Below are 16,373 nucleotides of genomic sequence, written 5' to 3'. Positions count from 1 at the left end.
GGAGATTCTACTTATTTCTTTGTAATCTAGGAATTGTCTGTTAAAGGATCTCTTTAGAACAGTCTTTACCTACAGAAGGGATACAGTTAATAGAAGGCAAATACTGTCCGAATATGTAAGAATGGATGCGTTCAGAAGCATTAGAAGACGAAAAACAGATTTCCAGAGGGAAGATGCAAGGAACTGCCACAAGAAAATTCAAGTGTGGGTTTCTGTAGTGCTGCATGTGAAACTAACAGATAGTGCATTTTGAGAAGGGGAGGAGAAACAGGCTTCAGGAATCAAATGTCTTTCTCCTGCTCCTAGGAATTACAATAGGTATCACTCTGCCAAACAGCTTGCAGAGCCATGGTAAATCTATAAAAAAGTTACACTTTTGCACCTAACTTTTTATGGTTTTACATTTTTTCTGATGTACTTCAGAACCAGTCTCTCAGTCCCATAGCCTTTCTTCCTTGAAAACTGGAGACAGCTTTAGGACATAGCTGTTTCAGTCTCTGGGACAAGCCTCAGGAAACGCCCACATTCTCCTGCAAAACGGAAGGAAGCAGACTTTAGTTACTGCGAGTAAGAAATGAAAAGAGAGGGAGTTGTGAGTGCACTCTGAGCCACAAATTGCCGTTTAGTCCTGACTCTGCAGTGCAAGTCTGAAAGGCGCCTGCACAATCAGATACAGGCCATCTCTGGCATGAAAAATACGTGTGTTCAGAATACGTTAATACTTTGCTTTGTCTCCACATTGATTTTACTTGGTTATTTCGAGCTAAAAACTTTTCGTTGCCGTTTTCCTCCAAGGAGCTCCAGCAGACGATAAAGTCAGCGGCGGCCGCCTGGCCGAGGCAGCAGAAGCAGGCGGGCGGCCAGGGCCGGAGCTGGGTCCCGCTACCGGGACGGGGCCTTTTCCAATCTCGAGCAGGTGCTGGCAGTTGTTTATTCGTGGTCGGAAGTCCCTGCCGGGAGTCAGGGGCAGGCGGCCGCCCGCGCCCTCCACGCTGGGACAGAATCTCCTCACACGAACCCCTGGGAACCAAGACACTCCGCGCCCGGGAGAGGGATCCCACACAAGGCTTAGCGCCTGCGGAGCCGCATAGGGGGTGGAGGGGCGGCCTATGCGGCTGCGCCCTGCCGCTTCGCTGCCCCCCACGACTCCATTTCGGGCCGCACAGTGCCCGGGCCGCACAGTGCCCCGGCCTCGCCGCTCCAAGCGGGACGGCAGCGCGCATGCGCGGAACGGGATCCGTCACTAATGGAGGAGCAACGCGTGCGCGGGGGCCCAACGGGACATGCGCCATGCGGCCCCGGGCCGCCCCGCTGCGGGGAATTGCGGCCGCCCGTGCTTGCCGTAGAGTGGGCTGTACCAAGCCCCTTTCCTCAGGCGGGGGGGGGGTGGGGTCGGAAAGTGACGGTGCGCCGGGACCCGTCGGCCCCCACCCATCCTGACGCCGGTGGGTAGAGTCCGGAGGCGGCAGCGCTCGGCGCGGCGGGTGAGGAAGCGGCGCGGCGGCGGCGCGGAGGGTGCGGGGCTGCGCCGCACCCCGTCCTCGGCAGTGGCGGCGCCGGTGGAGGGGCGGGGCGCGAGGGGCGAGCGGCTTTGGTAATGGCAGCGCTGTGAGGACGAAGCGGGGCAGGGACCGCGGCCGCAGGGTAGAGAGCGAGGGAGGCCGGCGGGTGGGCGTCGCTAACTCGGGCCCCTTGCCGCCAGGTAACGCCCCTCGCTCGGCCCGGCCAGGAGCGCCGCCGGGCTGAGGGGAGGGAACCCCGCACTCGAGGGGGAGGCGGCGGTCCCCGTCCCCGCGCGCTGTAGGCGGCCGGGTGCGTGTGGGGGCGCCGAGGCTCTGCCTCCCCGCCCAGGCGGGAGCGCCTCCCGGCCCCTGCCCGCCGCCCCGCGAGGTTGGGCCCGCCCCGACCACCCGTCCCTCGGCGGTGTGTGTGCGGTAGCGCCCTCCCCCCGCGGGGCGCCGCCGGCGGGGCGCGGGCCGGGTCCTGCCCCGGCGCCTGCTCTTGCCCGGCGGGGCGGGCGTGGTGCGGGTCCCCCGGCGGGGCTGGTCACCTCCGCGCTGCGGCCTCAGCCCGTTTCGCTTTTGTTTTGGTGAGGGCAGGCGAGGAGCGCCCGTCCCCTGCCGGCGGCCTGCCGGAGGGGCCGTGGGGAGCGGGGTCCCCCCGCCGCTGCCGGGCGAGGGCGCGGGGGGTGGCGGCAGGCCACGCTGTGCCCGTGTTTGACGCGGGTACGCCTGCCCTCGGCTGTCCACCCACCACTAGCTTGTAATATTATTTCTTGGGGTAGTTGAATAGGTTGGAAATTTGGGGAATGTTTTGATGCTGGCCAAAACCCCTACAATTATTTATGTCAACAAATACATTCACTATGACAGTGGAATGTTTTAAAGAATGAGGAGATGAAAGCAACATCCTTTCGTTATCCTCGTGTGTAAATAAGTTTCGACAATATCTGTTTACCTTAGGGCTTGTCAAACAGGTATGGTTTCCCACCCCATGAATAGTATAAACCCTAGGGTAGGTATTCTGCTCTACTGTGATTTTTACCGTGGAGATTACTTGCATCAGTAGAAGACATTTAATACTCTAAGCTGGTGAGCTTGCGCATTGCAGACGCTGAAACACAGCAAATCCCCAAAACCCCCAGCGTCTTACAGAAAAAGTTATGCTGTATTTGTTAATATGTCTATAAAACAAGTTTAAATTCATATTGATGTGAAAGCTGTAAGAGAATGCTAAATAAGTCAGCTCTATCTTAAACTATTTAACTCCAGAATACCTTTGTGAGTATGTGGATGCATGGTGCTTTACATATTATTAGGTTTTGGTGATACTAAACACAGTATTACTGATTCTGTGTGATGTATTGTGGGGAGGACTTTTTCTTCACCCTTTCTTCCTCTCCTCAGTTTTGCTTATCTGTGTAGGAATGGGGCTTTTATCTCGGAGGTACCAAGTGTGTTTCAGAGAGAGCAACCTATAACATAAGACTCAACTAAGTATAACTTCATTACCACAAGAACTTCTTAGGATTCTTAACATTTTGTGGTCCGTGATTATTTTTTATTGGGGTCAGCTGAAAATACTCTGGTGTTTTCCTTAAGAATAATATTAGAACTGTTCCCCCTTTCCTCCCTCTCCTGGAAGTGAGCTCTACTGTTGTTTACTTCTACTGAGGTTCATGTTTCTTTGAAACATACATCGGTTTGTGTTTTTCAACTTACTTTCTTTGATGGATATCTATTTGTTTTGTCAGTTCTCACTGATTTTCTGTGTAGTAGGCTGCTATTGACATACAGGGATTGAAGATTTTTTCCATTTCCAAAAGTGGTAATAACCATGTTGCAAATACAAAAACTTAAATGTTTCTACTGAAAATATTTATGCACCACTTACTGAGCTTTAGTTTTTCTTTAAAGAAGCTTCCTGTTCATAACACCTAGGATAATACCACTTCCTCGATATTACTTAGTTTCTACTCAGTTTCTTTATGAAATCAAAACAAATGTGGGTTGGGTAATACATTGATTACATTTGAAAAGGAAACTGTTGTGTTGCAGGTAGAGGAGAACAACCCTCTGCGGTTCCTGAATTCACAGCAGTTAAGGAGCTTGGTTTGTTAGTCAGGGTGGTGGTTTGCTTGCATGCAGTGTAAAAGTTGCATCTGATTTGTTTTTCTCTTAAATTGGCAAGCTATATATCCTGGAGTTTGAGAGACCTAATCTGCCTGAGAAAAATTCAGAGCCATTAGCGGTTAAGGCAGTAATCTGGTTGCTAAATAGTTTTTTAGCGTGACAGTTGATTCTTTGCCTTATAGAGGCACCTTTTGTGCTAAAAGTCTGTTTGTCACTAGCTTTCTTTTTTCCTATCTGACCTTGAAAATTTGGGAAGACAAGTTAAGTCACTTGTCCATCTATTTAAAATGGAAGTAGAAGTATTCTTTCCACTTTTTGTTTTAGTCTTACAATGCAGTGTTTCTGAGCAGGAACTAGACTTGCTTTGTGCATGAAATGTCACACATCAGGTCCTTTCTAGATTAGGTGCGTAGGACAGAGACAAATAAAAGAAAGAAGAGGCCTTCACAGTTCTGTCTCTTTTTTTTTAAATTACCTTACTTTTTTCATAGTTTTATTTCAGTAATTTAATGTTTATATTTCGATAAATCTCTTTCAGTATTTTTGATTTGAAATTACTAACACAGCTTCTGTATTTTCAAGCCATGTCGTATTTGAAAGAATTCACTATTTGTTGTGCTGCACAGTGCAATAAGCTACACAAGCTCTGCGTAATGCTCTCTGTTTAAATATGTTTTCTTTTTGTCATCCTGATCAAAGCTCTTAGGTTTTGTGGCTTTTTAAATATAACACCAAAAATGTCTCATGAAAGCTTGAGGTGAACATAGGCTACAAACTGAGAGTAGTAATTTCATATACTCTAGTAATATGTTCAGTGTGTTCCTGCCCAAAATTTTCTCAGATATAACTTGATAAAAGTGAACAAACAAAAATTTACAGGAAAGTTGTTTTCTTCATATGGCACTGTGAAATGGGCAGCTTGGTAAGGTGATGAACTTCATGAGGCACGAGGCTTTTAGATAAATTGGTGTTATGTTATAGGCTACTCATGCAACATTAATGTTCCATCATGTTAAAAATAAGGGCTTGTGCGCTTGATTTTGGAGGGTGGGGAAGCAGGGGTGGGTGTTCTTCATATTTCTGTATCATGGTGGTACACCAACATATAAAGTTTAAATTGAAAAATTCAAAGGAAATGTATTTTTTTTAAATGATTGTGCAATGTTCTCTGACATGTTTAATTCTTCTACAGATTAACACTAAAGCCCCACAATGTCTTTGAAACCACGAGTAGTTGACTTTGATGAAACATGGAACAAACTTCTAACAACAATTAAAGCTGTTGTTATGTTGGATTATGTTGAAAGAGCAACGTGGAATGATCGCTTCTCGTATCCTTTAAGTAAAAATATGACTTAATGTGTTTGTATGATGTGTTTAGCATGGAGTGGGCCTGCATTATGTAACAATTCCAGTGGTCTTGATCAGAAGCTTGTTGTAAGTTTGTATCTGTTATTAAGCCTGTGGGTCAGTGGATATGTTGAAAGGGATGGGAAATTCTGCATATTTGGGAAATATTCCATGTAAAAATCATCATGGTAATAAAAAATAAACCAGTCTGGGTTTTACTCACTTGTAGTAGCTCTGATACTTAGCTTATGCTATAGCTGTTCACAGAAGTACATTCATTGAATTTCCCCTATTCTGATAATGAGTTTTTCTTGTATGCTTAGGTGTGTGTGTAGCAGGGGAAACACCTAAGACAGAGAATGCATATCTTTAAATTTGGGGGTGTGGGGAGTGGTGAGGTGGTTCTAATTAAAGAGGTGTCACTCTTCTTTGCACTTCTAAGTGTACTGATGACTATTATATTAGATATTTCTATAGCAAGGGTTTATAAAAAAGCCTTCTTCCTTTCCCTCCACTGATATTGCCTCTCTCTTCCTGGCAGTTAAGCTATGTTTAAAAACAAGTAGTCTTTCTAGCTGTGCTCGTATGGTCTTGCTGTTGAAGTCACAGCTGTACATATATTGTTGTAGTGAAAGGTTTGCATTTTACATGTAAAATGGACTTGTAATTTTTTACAAGATTTAAGTTTTAGTAAAATTCTTCTTTTAAAAGAAGTGTAACTATTCAAACCAGTTATATTATGCCCTGTGTCTAGGCATTCATTAGCCATTACAGTGTGGTGAATAATTAGAGAATTTTAGGAGGCTTTTCAGGTGTTCTGCAGCAATTTGACTGAGTTTGGTTTAATTATAGGGAGGAAAAATGGTTTAGACTTATTTATTGATTTGTTAATTTTTCTGGGTGAAAAAAGAAGCTCCTGAGAAGATTCTTATACGTAGATTTTTACAACGTAAGTTTATTCTGCGTGCAGGAGCTGGACTCTAAAGTCTTGTATCTTTCTGAACATGTTACCATTTCTCAGAATTACTGTCCCACCTGCTTGTGTTTTGAGTGTGTGCATGTGTATAAATACATAAAAGAAAAATCTAGTTCCTATTAGTCCATGTGGAGCCTTGTTCTATGGTGCAATAATCTTTAAGGAGCTCTTTCATTTTAAAACTTTGTAATTAATTTCTGGGGGCATGACTCTTCACTTTGTCTTGGAGTCAAGTTCAAGTTACTCCAAAATTTGCAGACTTTTTGAATTAATTAATTGTGCACTTATGTGCTGACAAGTTGTGCTATAATCATTCTTTCTAAGCAGTTTTTGAGAATTGCTTATTTCAGTATTCAACAAGTGGTTAACTTCTGTAGCTTAAAGCTCTAAATATTTAAACAAGGGCATCTAAAATAGTTTTAAATCTAAAATAATAATTGAATGAAATGTTGCATTGATTCCTCTTGTCACACTGTTTCGCTTAGAACTTCTTATGTGGAGGCCTTGTGCACAAGTCTGCTGTTGATCCTCTTTTGGGATTTACTGCAGTTGATGGAATATCAGAAAGGGAATGCATATGAGTAGCAGACTCAGGAAGCAGTCTTGGAAGAATCATTTGGCATGTAATTCTTAAGACTTTACTTATTATCATCTCTTAATTATGTTCCTTGGAAAGTGGCACTATTAGTGCCTAATTAGGCTCAGGCAAGAGCCTTTTGGCTTATTCACTATGGCTGAATGGCCTGAGGAGCTTGTGTGACTTGTAACTTCTAGTTTAAATGTTGATTGTTTAGTATTTCTGCTACCTTTAACCAAACTCTCTATTTTAATACAAACTGCTCACTGAGTATTCAACTTGGTGAAACTGGTAGTTCTATACAGCTGGTGTGAAAGCATTTTCCAGGTTTTAAATATATAAAGAAAACTAAAGTATTAATGATATATTTTAGGAAGATGTGGCATTTAAAAAATGCATCTTCTTGTTCTTTGTTAGCTTTTTATTCTTTGTGAAATTCGAGTCATTGTTTCTAAATATCTACAGGGATTTTAAAGGAAATGTCATATTAACTCTGTTTTTCTTGCTGCTTAATAAGCACAATAAAAAGGTGACAAATGATTTGAACTGTGTTAATGAAATCCATACGGGTTATTTCATTGATTTTAGTACCACCTGATCTTTGTAGTCGATAGTCAAAACAATGATGTGGAAACATAAGATACAGCAAAGAATCATGATTTCAATCTGCAGCAGTGTATTCTAAGAAGTGTTTGCTTTCTCTTCTGCTGCTTGAGACAGCTGAGATCAAATGGTGTATGCAGACTAATAGTATTTTATGGGTGAGGGGCTTGTACTGTGCGTATTTCACTTTAGAAGTAATTTTTGCCTCACTACTTCACCAGAACTTGTTCGTCTTGAATATAGTGTGTTCTTTGTAACTCTAATGGTAATTTTATTGTTAAACATAGCTTATTTTTAAATATAGCTTATATCTCAAACTTGAAATACTAGAATGGCAATGAGGTGGGAACCACAACTGTATAAGAGTTAAAATCTCCCAGAAAAGATCACTTGAAAGACCATATGTCACTTTATTTAAACTGTGAGTCATCTTGAGCCACCTTTGACCTCTAGATTTTCTTTCAGGTTCTCTGCAGAAAGAAATATTTCTGGAGTTCCTTTAGTGTCTGGTAAATGAGTGACAGTTAGTTCTCTCTATTTGAGATATTATTTACAATAATTTGGTTGTTATGAATGCTTTGTATAACTTTTAAGACTTTGCTTCTATCTATTCGGTAGGCTAGGGAGTGCTCTTTAAATTGAGAGGCTGATCAAGCTTGATTAGAGAGTGGTAGTTCATCTGTACTTTGGTAACTACCTTTTAGCAGTAGAACTTTTTTTGCACGGGTAGATCAGGATCTTCCTGTTGTTGTCTTGAGTTTTCTACCAACCAAATAAATAGGATGAATAGTACCCAGGAAGGAAGGTAGTCGTACTGCAAACAGAATTACTTTAAAAGTGTGCAACGTGGTCACCTATTTGTTTCCATTTTTCTGCGTGTTTGTTCTCCCTCCTCTAATCCCCCATTTTACAAGGATCCTATAGTGAACTAGAAACTCATAATCATGTGTCTGTAACATAAGAACCGACCTGAAGAGAAGGAAGAGTAAATAAAGTTAATATGATCATAATTATATAATAATGTATATATTAGGAATAGTGTAGCCAGCCGGTCTAGGGAAGTGATAGTCCCTCTGTACTCGGCACTAGTGAGGCCGCACCTTGAGTACTGTGTCCAGTTCTGGGCCCCGCACTTCAAGAAAGATGTTGAGGTGTTGGAGCGAGTCCAGAGGAGGGCGACCAAGCTGGTGAAGGGTCTGGAGGGTCTGACCTACAAGGAACGGCTGAAGGAGCTGGGGTTGTTTAGCCTGGAGAAGAGGAGGCTCAGAGGTGACCTTATTGCAGTCTACAACTACCTGAAGGTTGTAGTGAAGTGGGAGTTGGCCTCTTCTCCCGGGCAACTAGCGATAGGACAAGAGGACACAGCCTCAAGCTTCACCAGGGGAGGTTCAGGTTGGACATTAGGAAGAATTTCTTTTCAGAAAGGGTTATTAGACATTGGAATGGGCTGCCCAGGAGGGAGGTGGTGGAGTCACCATCTCTGGATGTGTTTAAGAAAAGACTGGACATGGCACTTAGTGCCATGGTCTAGTTGACATGGTGGTGTCAGGGCAATGGTTGGACTCGATGATCCCAGAGGACTCTTCCAACCTGGTTGATTCTGTGTGATTCTGTGTATGATTCTTTCTGACTGTGAGTCCTCAAGTCCTATGAGTTTTGATACTGTTACAGAGGAAGACCAACAATCACAGAAATTTTCCAAAAGCTCTACTTCGGTCTTCTAGAGAAGATCTATGCAAAACCTTCTGTTAATATATGGTCTTAACTAGATTCTTTTTTAACCCTCAGGACAATATTTCTGAGCTTTTATGGCCTTGGATACAGTATTTTCTTGTTGATGTGGGGTTTTTTTTCCTTAGTGTGGAATTGCTTCAGTTTCCCATTGCTGGGTTCCTTTCCCGTTCCCCTCAAATAGCAAATACTGGAGCACTTAAATTGCACGAGGCTTTTGATGTTCTCAACACAGTGAAGGCCCCTAAGCAGCAGTCTGGCATCAGCTTCCTTTGACCTTTCTCACCATGCAAATCTATGTGCTGAACTGGAAGCAGAGATGACTTTTGCCATTAAAGATAAATTATTAAATAGTAAAGGCTTCTTCCTAGTCTTCTAAGGGACAGCAGCACAGAAAAAAATGTGCTTTAAGTTTATGGAGTAAAATACCAGTGATGATTAATGATTCATCTCCCCCCAAAGGTGATGGTGTTTTGTTTTGTTTTGTTTTTTTTTTTGTTGAGAGTCGCAACATTTTGAACACTACAGTTAAATTTAGATTCTGGACTGAAAACTGTAGTTAGATGAATAAGCTAGTACAAATTGAGCGAGTGTGAACTTTCTGTAGCAAAGCTACTCTCTAATGTGTTTTTGAGGCTCCATAACTCCTTTTTGTAGAAATCCAGAGAAACTTAGCAAGTAGAATGTGGTGTTGATTTTTATCATTTGGCTGATACAGGCAAACATGTGAGGTGCCTGTGGAAGTTCTTCTGTGATTAAGCTGTTTGATTTCAGCAGGCACACAAACTGAGTGTCATATGTCAAGGAAGAATACTAGATTCAGCTTTCTTCATTTGCAAGAAAATTTGACTGTTCTCTAGAATAAGGTAAAGACGTATTTGGAAGATGTGCATTTTCACAAAGGAGTACAGATACTATTTTTGTTCTTAAATAGGTTTATTACAACTAAGAAACTTGTTTACAACAGTAATGGTCATCTGGACTCCTAACTGAAGCCTAGGGCACAGAGGCTAGATAAATTCAGAGAGATTTGTTTGCTGCTTTCGTCACATAAGCTGCCGTTATATTTTCTTGTGCTGTTGTGGTGAAGGCTGCATGTTTGCTCTAACTTCAAAGTAAGTCATTCTCGTAGCAGAGATCCATAACAGTTCTGGTGATTCATATGGTGTAGTTGTATATCTAAATAGGAAAGTCATGTCCCCTTTGCTTGTGAGTAGCTTACAAAGATTTCTGATTCTGGAGTTTACTTTCTCTCTGCATAGTGAAGAGGCTTGTGATCTGTATGATACTGAGGATGCGTTCGACTGCAGACTGTCCTTAGACTGACAAAATTCATTTGAAGGGGGGAATGTGTAAAAACCAATTGTTCTTTACAATCCGTTTAAGAAAACCTTTCATTCTTCACTGCTAATTTAATAGTTTGTTTTGATATATTACTGTTCATAACTGTAAGGTGGTGTAATGTAATGCTAGCTACTGTTACAAAGCAGTGAATATTGCCTGTTTTCTTGGGGTTTCCATTTAATGCTTCTTGCCATTCTGAGGAGAATTCTGATAAAGATGATCTATATGAATGAAACAGCTGTACTTGAGATTAGACTCTGATTAGGCACTCCGAGATTCCAGTTGCCAAATAAAGTCTTTTTCCTTTTAGTTATCTTACATCAGTGTCTTCTCTGTTTTGAGTACTGCTTCTATGTAAAAAATGAAACATGCTTTTAGGAAAACCTGTGTGATCAAAGGTTGATGCTGTTCTGTAGACTAAGCAGGTGACTTGTCAACTGTCCTTATGTCTTCTACCACGTTTTAGACAGGCATGTGCTTTTTTTTAGGTAGACTAGAGGAAAGCAGACCTCTTGTCTTCTCTTAATTAAAGAGCTTACCTTAAAAAGTAATCTATACTAAATCATTATTTCTAGCATGGCTAGTTTTATAAAATGCCTAGACTTAGCAGATAAGCTTGACGTTAAGTAAATTTTTGCAGAACTAGCTTATTTCCCCACAGTTGTTCACCTGAAGCTTGACTTAATCCTTGCTTGACTTTTCTGAAAGTAAAGTTCTTAATCATAAATTCTTTTCCTGACAAAGTATCAAGTGACTTTCTTTAAACTTGATACAAACCTTACAAACCAAAAGTGTAGCTCTGCAAGATACTTCCGGGACAAAACCACCTTAAGGGGTTTAACTCTTTGCTCCTGCCCATTTAAGTGAGCAAGTTATAACTGTTATAACTGGCTGTGATCTGAACAGGATTACTGAAATTGTAATTATGGTTACAAATAAAAGTTTTTGAATCTACACCACCATTGTGATGACTTAATTTCCAAAGTACCACAAAATTTTTTTACCTCTGGAGTTTGGGGGGAATATGCAGGGGCAGTAAATTGTTTTGGACTTGGAGGAGGAGAACTTGAAGTCAGCTTCATGTTTGCTCTGCTCCATACCTGGCTAATCACATTCTTAACCTATTTAGTGCTTCTTTCCATTATCTGAAGAGTCTCAATTTCACATTGGCTGCAGATACAGAGGAAGAGTTTTGGATGAAAGCTGATTTTGCACTTTGAGATAATCATGTATTATTCATAGATGGCAAATAAGGAGTAGAAGCCATGTCAATGGGGGGCTACCAGAAGTTCCAGGATCTTAACTCTAACATTCCCTCACCTTCCACTGCTTAAAATTTATTATTGACGCTGAAAACTTAAGTTCTTCACAAATCAGGACATGCACTAATTTCAGAATATGATCCATTTTATCTTCTGTACTTGAGTGTAAAAAAAACCCCCCAAAAAACAAAGAAAAAAACCCAACAAAACCAAAAAACTAAAATGCATGTGTGTGAGGAAAAAAGGGTTCTGTAAATCTTAAATTTTGTTGATAAGCTTTCATGCTTTAAGCAGATACAAACCTTGACTCTGAGTCCAGAGACATTTATGCTTTGTGTGTGGCCTATCCTGAACCTCTTGGAGAGAGACTTTATACTGAGACTAAAATTTTTTTGGAAAATCATGTACGCCATTTGCACAAGGTAACCTATAGAGTTACTGATGTAGGTATTGTTTGTCCTTTTTTTACTTTAAGGAGGGCTTTTGTTTGTTTTGTGTGTATGAAGGTATGCAGATTTTGAGACTGAATCACAGATGACAGAGTTCCAGAGACAGAATATTTCTATCTGATATATGCAACACATTTATCACACAACACAATGTAAACAAATATCTGTCTATATGCAATATGAAAGAAAGAACTTTCTTTTTAAGCCAAGAATTATAATTTATATAAAATATTCGTTGTTGGCTTAAAAAGTAAGCTCGCTCTTTTCTGTTGAATGCTTGTAAGGAAACAAGTTACAGAAACGTCTTCATTTTCCAAATGTGCTGTAGTTTGTCCTTAGCCTTCTGTTACAGCATAAAAGTGTCTACTCTAGTGTTTTGGAAACTGATTGTATATACTAAAGAAAACTTCAGAAATATGTAGGAAATAAAGTAACAATAATGCTTGGGGGGGTGGAAGTAATGACAAATTATGTATTATGACAAATAACAATACCTGTATACCTATATAGCTGTGAATTAGCTTCTGTCTCATCAGCTAAGACACCTAATTTCAACAGAATCATGGTTCATCATTTTGAATATATAGGATAGATGAACTATGTCTACTTGTATTTCAGGAAAAAGAGAAGTAGATTTAAATAAGATGTCTACGTGTCTTTGGTATCTGTAAAGGGAATGAAGAATTGCAAATTCTGGGTAGTACTGCTAAATAGCTTGATGCTATTTTTTGAGCTTAGGTACCTGTGTATTTGACAAGATAGGCTGGTTATCTTAATGGGTAGTTCTACTGGTTGCAGAGAGGATACCTCTGACGCTTTTGTAGACTAAGTCAGTTCACTGAACTGGCAGATAACTTGGCCAGAAAAGTTCTTCCTCATTCATTTAGTGAGCTGAATGAGCTCACTTAAGTTAATCAGGCAGGTGCCAGCACAGTAGAAGCTGTGGGAAGTAGCAGAAAGCATGCATCTGGTTTTTAAATTGGCTATCTACCATTTGTCTTTGAAATAATGTTGGAAAACCTTTGCAAAATTCGTACTGCAGAGGAAAGCACGCTCAATTCTGTTTTGTCTACTAGCTTTCCTCTTTTACATTACTTTTGCATGGGCTTCTTTGCTGCTTGAGCCACAGTTCAAAATTACATGCTGTAGAGAGAATTATAGTTGAATTCCTGCGATCTCATCCTCCTTCACAAATCATGCTGATTTGGTTAAATTGTTGAACTTATTCCTTTGAAGTATGAATATATTTTGAGAAGTTCAGTACATCAGCAACTTCACAGATGATAATTCACTTAAATTCTGAAAGATTTGAGCCTAGATTTACAGAACTTAATATGTGTTTAAGTTTACACTTATCTGCGCTTTGTTAAACTTGTTTTATTCCAGGATTCTTGGTAAATATAAGGGCTTCTCTAACCAGTAAGGCATACTGATTTTGAGCAGTTATAGTTAGGTAACTCCTTCAGTATGCATGTGGCTGCATGAATTTAAAATTGATCTGTGTCAGTGAGGGAATAGTTATGCGAGTTATCCCACCAGTATTATGTGAGAATATGAACCATGCTTACTCAAGCAAGTTCTTCTCTAAAAATGAGTAGAAAATAATACATTAGAGAGATTGTTCTTTTTAAATGCAAAATAAAACAACTTCAGGTATTGTAGCTGGCTTACTAAAACTTCGTAGTATGAAGATTTATTAGTTTTCTGGTCATTGCAACAATATTATTGTTAGACCAGTTAAAGCTTAGGTGTGGTCTTAATTTTGAATCTATGATTGTTATTCCAAAATGATAACCCTGTTGTAAATTTCTATGTATGTATGCTATGTTCATACTAATTTTGGCAGCGTGTGTGTGTGTGTCTTCCTTCACAGAGAGTTCTGGAAGCTGAAGAACAAGTACTGGTTATGTATCACAGATACTGGGAGGAGTATAGCAAAGGGGCAGACTATATGGACTGTTTATACAGGTAAGCTTTGCAAATGAATAGTTAAACTTTTGAAACGATTACAGTGATCTGCAGCTTAAGTCTAAGAATGTTGCTTAAAGAGAGCAATAGCTGAATATGCCCCAGGTCAGTTTTGGAGAGAATATAGTTATGGTAGCAGAACATGAGAAGAAAGGAATAATGCTCCAACAGGTTTTTCTGTGCAATGTCTCTTGCCACTGAAGTAATTATCTAAGATTATTCCAACTATTTGTTCATTACTAATATATCCTACCTCTGTTGTTTCTGGTGTTGCAGTGCCAAATATGTTGGTGCTAATCAGCCCTGCAGTGAAGTAGCTCATAATCCTAGGTGTTCTACAAGAATAGCATTGTAATGAAGTGTCTGGTTGAACCAGCATGGTTTGTTTCGAAGCTTAGCCATGTACCTTGGCAAAAAAACAGCTCTCCCTTCTAGAAGAGCTTTTCACACAAGGTTATGTGCTCTTTGGGTCCTTTCTTTTCAGGTGAATTTTTGAACTGTAGGGATTGGAGAGGAAGTGAAAATTTCTCCTTGTTTCTTTTCTGAGAACTTAAGAAACTAGTAGACTGTATACAGGCAATAAATTTTACAGGTTTTTTCAGTAGATTACAGCCAAGTCTACAAATAAAAATGCAACTAACCCCTGTTGTTTTTGTACTTTTACTGTTTCCTGAATTGCAATTGCGTTTCGTTGCTACTAGTGATAGCTTAAGCATATAAAACTCACCAATTCATGAGTTGCTAGGTTTATAACTATATTGAGATGGCTTTGGATTTACTAGGTTTTGGATTTTAATTCCATTCTGACTGTAGGTTGAACATTCTAGTGTCCATTATGCATGCAATACCCAGCAGATAGATATAATTATGAGGCACTATTAATATTATACTTCTTTGATGGTGTGATGTGAGGATTTACAAAGCATTTCAAGACCTTTACTATTACGTTAGGAGATGTATGTGTGATCTTGTAGAATCTATTAAATTATTGGTAGCAGACTGGGAACAAATGTGATGGAGTCCATGCTGAGCTTGCAAACTTTAGTTCCAGAATGTGTCACTGACTTAACTGGAGAGTTGATACGGGGTGGGGGAGGGCGGGAAATCCTATTTGTATATATGAATCTCACCGATTCTGCTTTGTGTAACAGTTTTTGTGAGTGCTTGAGTGCTTCTGGTCCTAAACCAACAAATTAAAATACTTCTCCAGCAGTGTGAACCTTATTTTTTTTGTTTTATTTTTAAACAGGCTAGGGTATTTTTTTCCAGACAGTTGTTATGCACAGGAACCAACCTGTACATATTTATATACGCTCAGTAGGGCAGTATTCGTATATCAATGAAGCCAAGTTCTTAAACTCCGAAGTTATTTATTTTATGCCACCTCTGCCCATTCTAACTCTTCTTCCTGCTTTGCATATGGTGTTTTGGCTCAGAAAATGTACTTGTTAGGTGTTCTGTTGGAAATAATTTTACCTCAAAGTTATATCTTCTTTTTTTTTCTCTGAGTTTTGTCATATACTATCTTTCAAAAGTCTCTAAAGGGTTTGACTTTGTGAAAGTATGATTTTTCTCTTCAATAATAAAACATATATTGTAATGGGAACTAAAAGACCCTCACACATTAAGGCAAGAAAGAATTCTGTGCTTCATTAGTAGAGTCATAATGACTGTCATGCATTGGCAGCACTTCATTAAGTGTTATGTAACTTTTTTGGGTTTTTTGGGAGAACTTTTTGGGTGAAAGTAGTTCTGAAGACCATAAGAAAAGTTGGAGTTCTGTTCTTACTTGCGCGCCTGCTCTCCAAAAAGTACCATAAATTAGTTGACTTTGTTGTATCCCAGTATCTAATTTGTATACTTCTTCCAGCAATGAAAACTAATTAATCTTTACAGCTAGTAATCTTAATGTTATTATTAAATAGATTCCTTTAAAATTTAAACAGGCTTACATCTCTGCTTCTTAATCCTTCTACCCAGATAGGTAATATTTGAAATACTGAAATGTGACACTTCACTTTTGAGCAAAATTTATAAAATGCAAGACCGATCATGTGACTTCAGTCAAATGTTTTCTTTCTTTGGTGTTGGTTTTGTTTTTTTTTTTTCCACCCAACCCTCTGGGTGCATTTTGCTAGGAAAACAAATTTGGATTCCGTTTGAAAACTAAAATCCCATACATGTGATACATGCTGGACTAAACCAAGGTGATAAAACTAATGGAATAAGGAACACTTGATGTTGAATAAACTTCTTCAGTTGTTGTTTTCGTTAGTTCTGATGATAAACATAATAGATAAAAACTATGCTGGACATTAGGGCTTATCAGTGTCTTGGTGCTGTAAGTGTTTTCATAGGTAATCATACTTGTAAAAAAATCTGTTTTGTGTGCCTTTATTTGAAGTAACTGGACAGTTTTCTTATCCAGCAAATTAAATTAATTTAATTTTTTTTAAAAAAACAGCTGAAGTTTTAAAATCT

At 39.9% G+C, this 16,373-nt stretch overlaps 1 protein-coding gene across 6 annotated transcripts in view; it reads left to right on the top strand.

Annotated features, from left to right (window-relative positions):
- The first annotated feature begins 1,331 nt into the window (after positions 1 to 1,331).
- CUL2 (cullin 2) overlaps positions 1,332 to 16,373 on the top strand; it is a 58,734-nt gene continuing 43,692 nt past the window's right edge. The window contains exons 1-4 of one of the 6 annotated variants that reach the window (XM_068404534.1): positions 1,332 to 1,484; positions 4,825 to 4,963; positions 11,795 to 11,897; positions 13,798 to 13,892. In XM_068404534.1, coding sequence (XP_068260635.1) covers positions 4,845 to 4,963; positions 11,795 to 11,897; positions 13,798 to 13,892 — 317 coding nt within the window. In that variant the 5' untranslated portion in view covers positions 1,332 to 1,484; positions 4,825 to 4,844. Of the gene's footprint in view, positions 1,485 to 1,531; positions 1,703 to 2,557; positions 2,592 to 4,824; positions 4,964 to 11,794; positions 11,898 to 13,797; positions 13,893 to 16,373 lie in introns of those variants that run through there. The other 5 variants (XM_068404538.1, XM_068404535.1, XM_068404533.1 and 2 more) reach the window with 5 other exon arrangements.

This window comes from Nyctibius grandis, chromosome 7 (genome assembly GCF_013368605.1).
Source record: "Nyctibius grandis isolate bNycGra1 chromosome 7, bNycGra1.pri, whole genome shotgun sequence".
Lineage (NCBI taxonomy): Eukaryota > Metazoa > Chordata > Aves > Nyctibiiformes > Nyctibiidae > Nyctibius > Nyctibius grandis.
The sequence above is the reverse complement of the archived record's forward strand: the minus strand, read 5'-3'. Positions and strand labels throughout refer to the sequence as shown.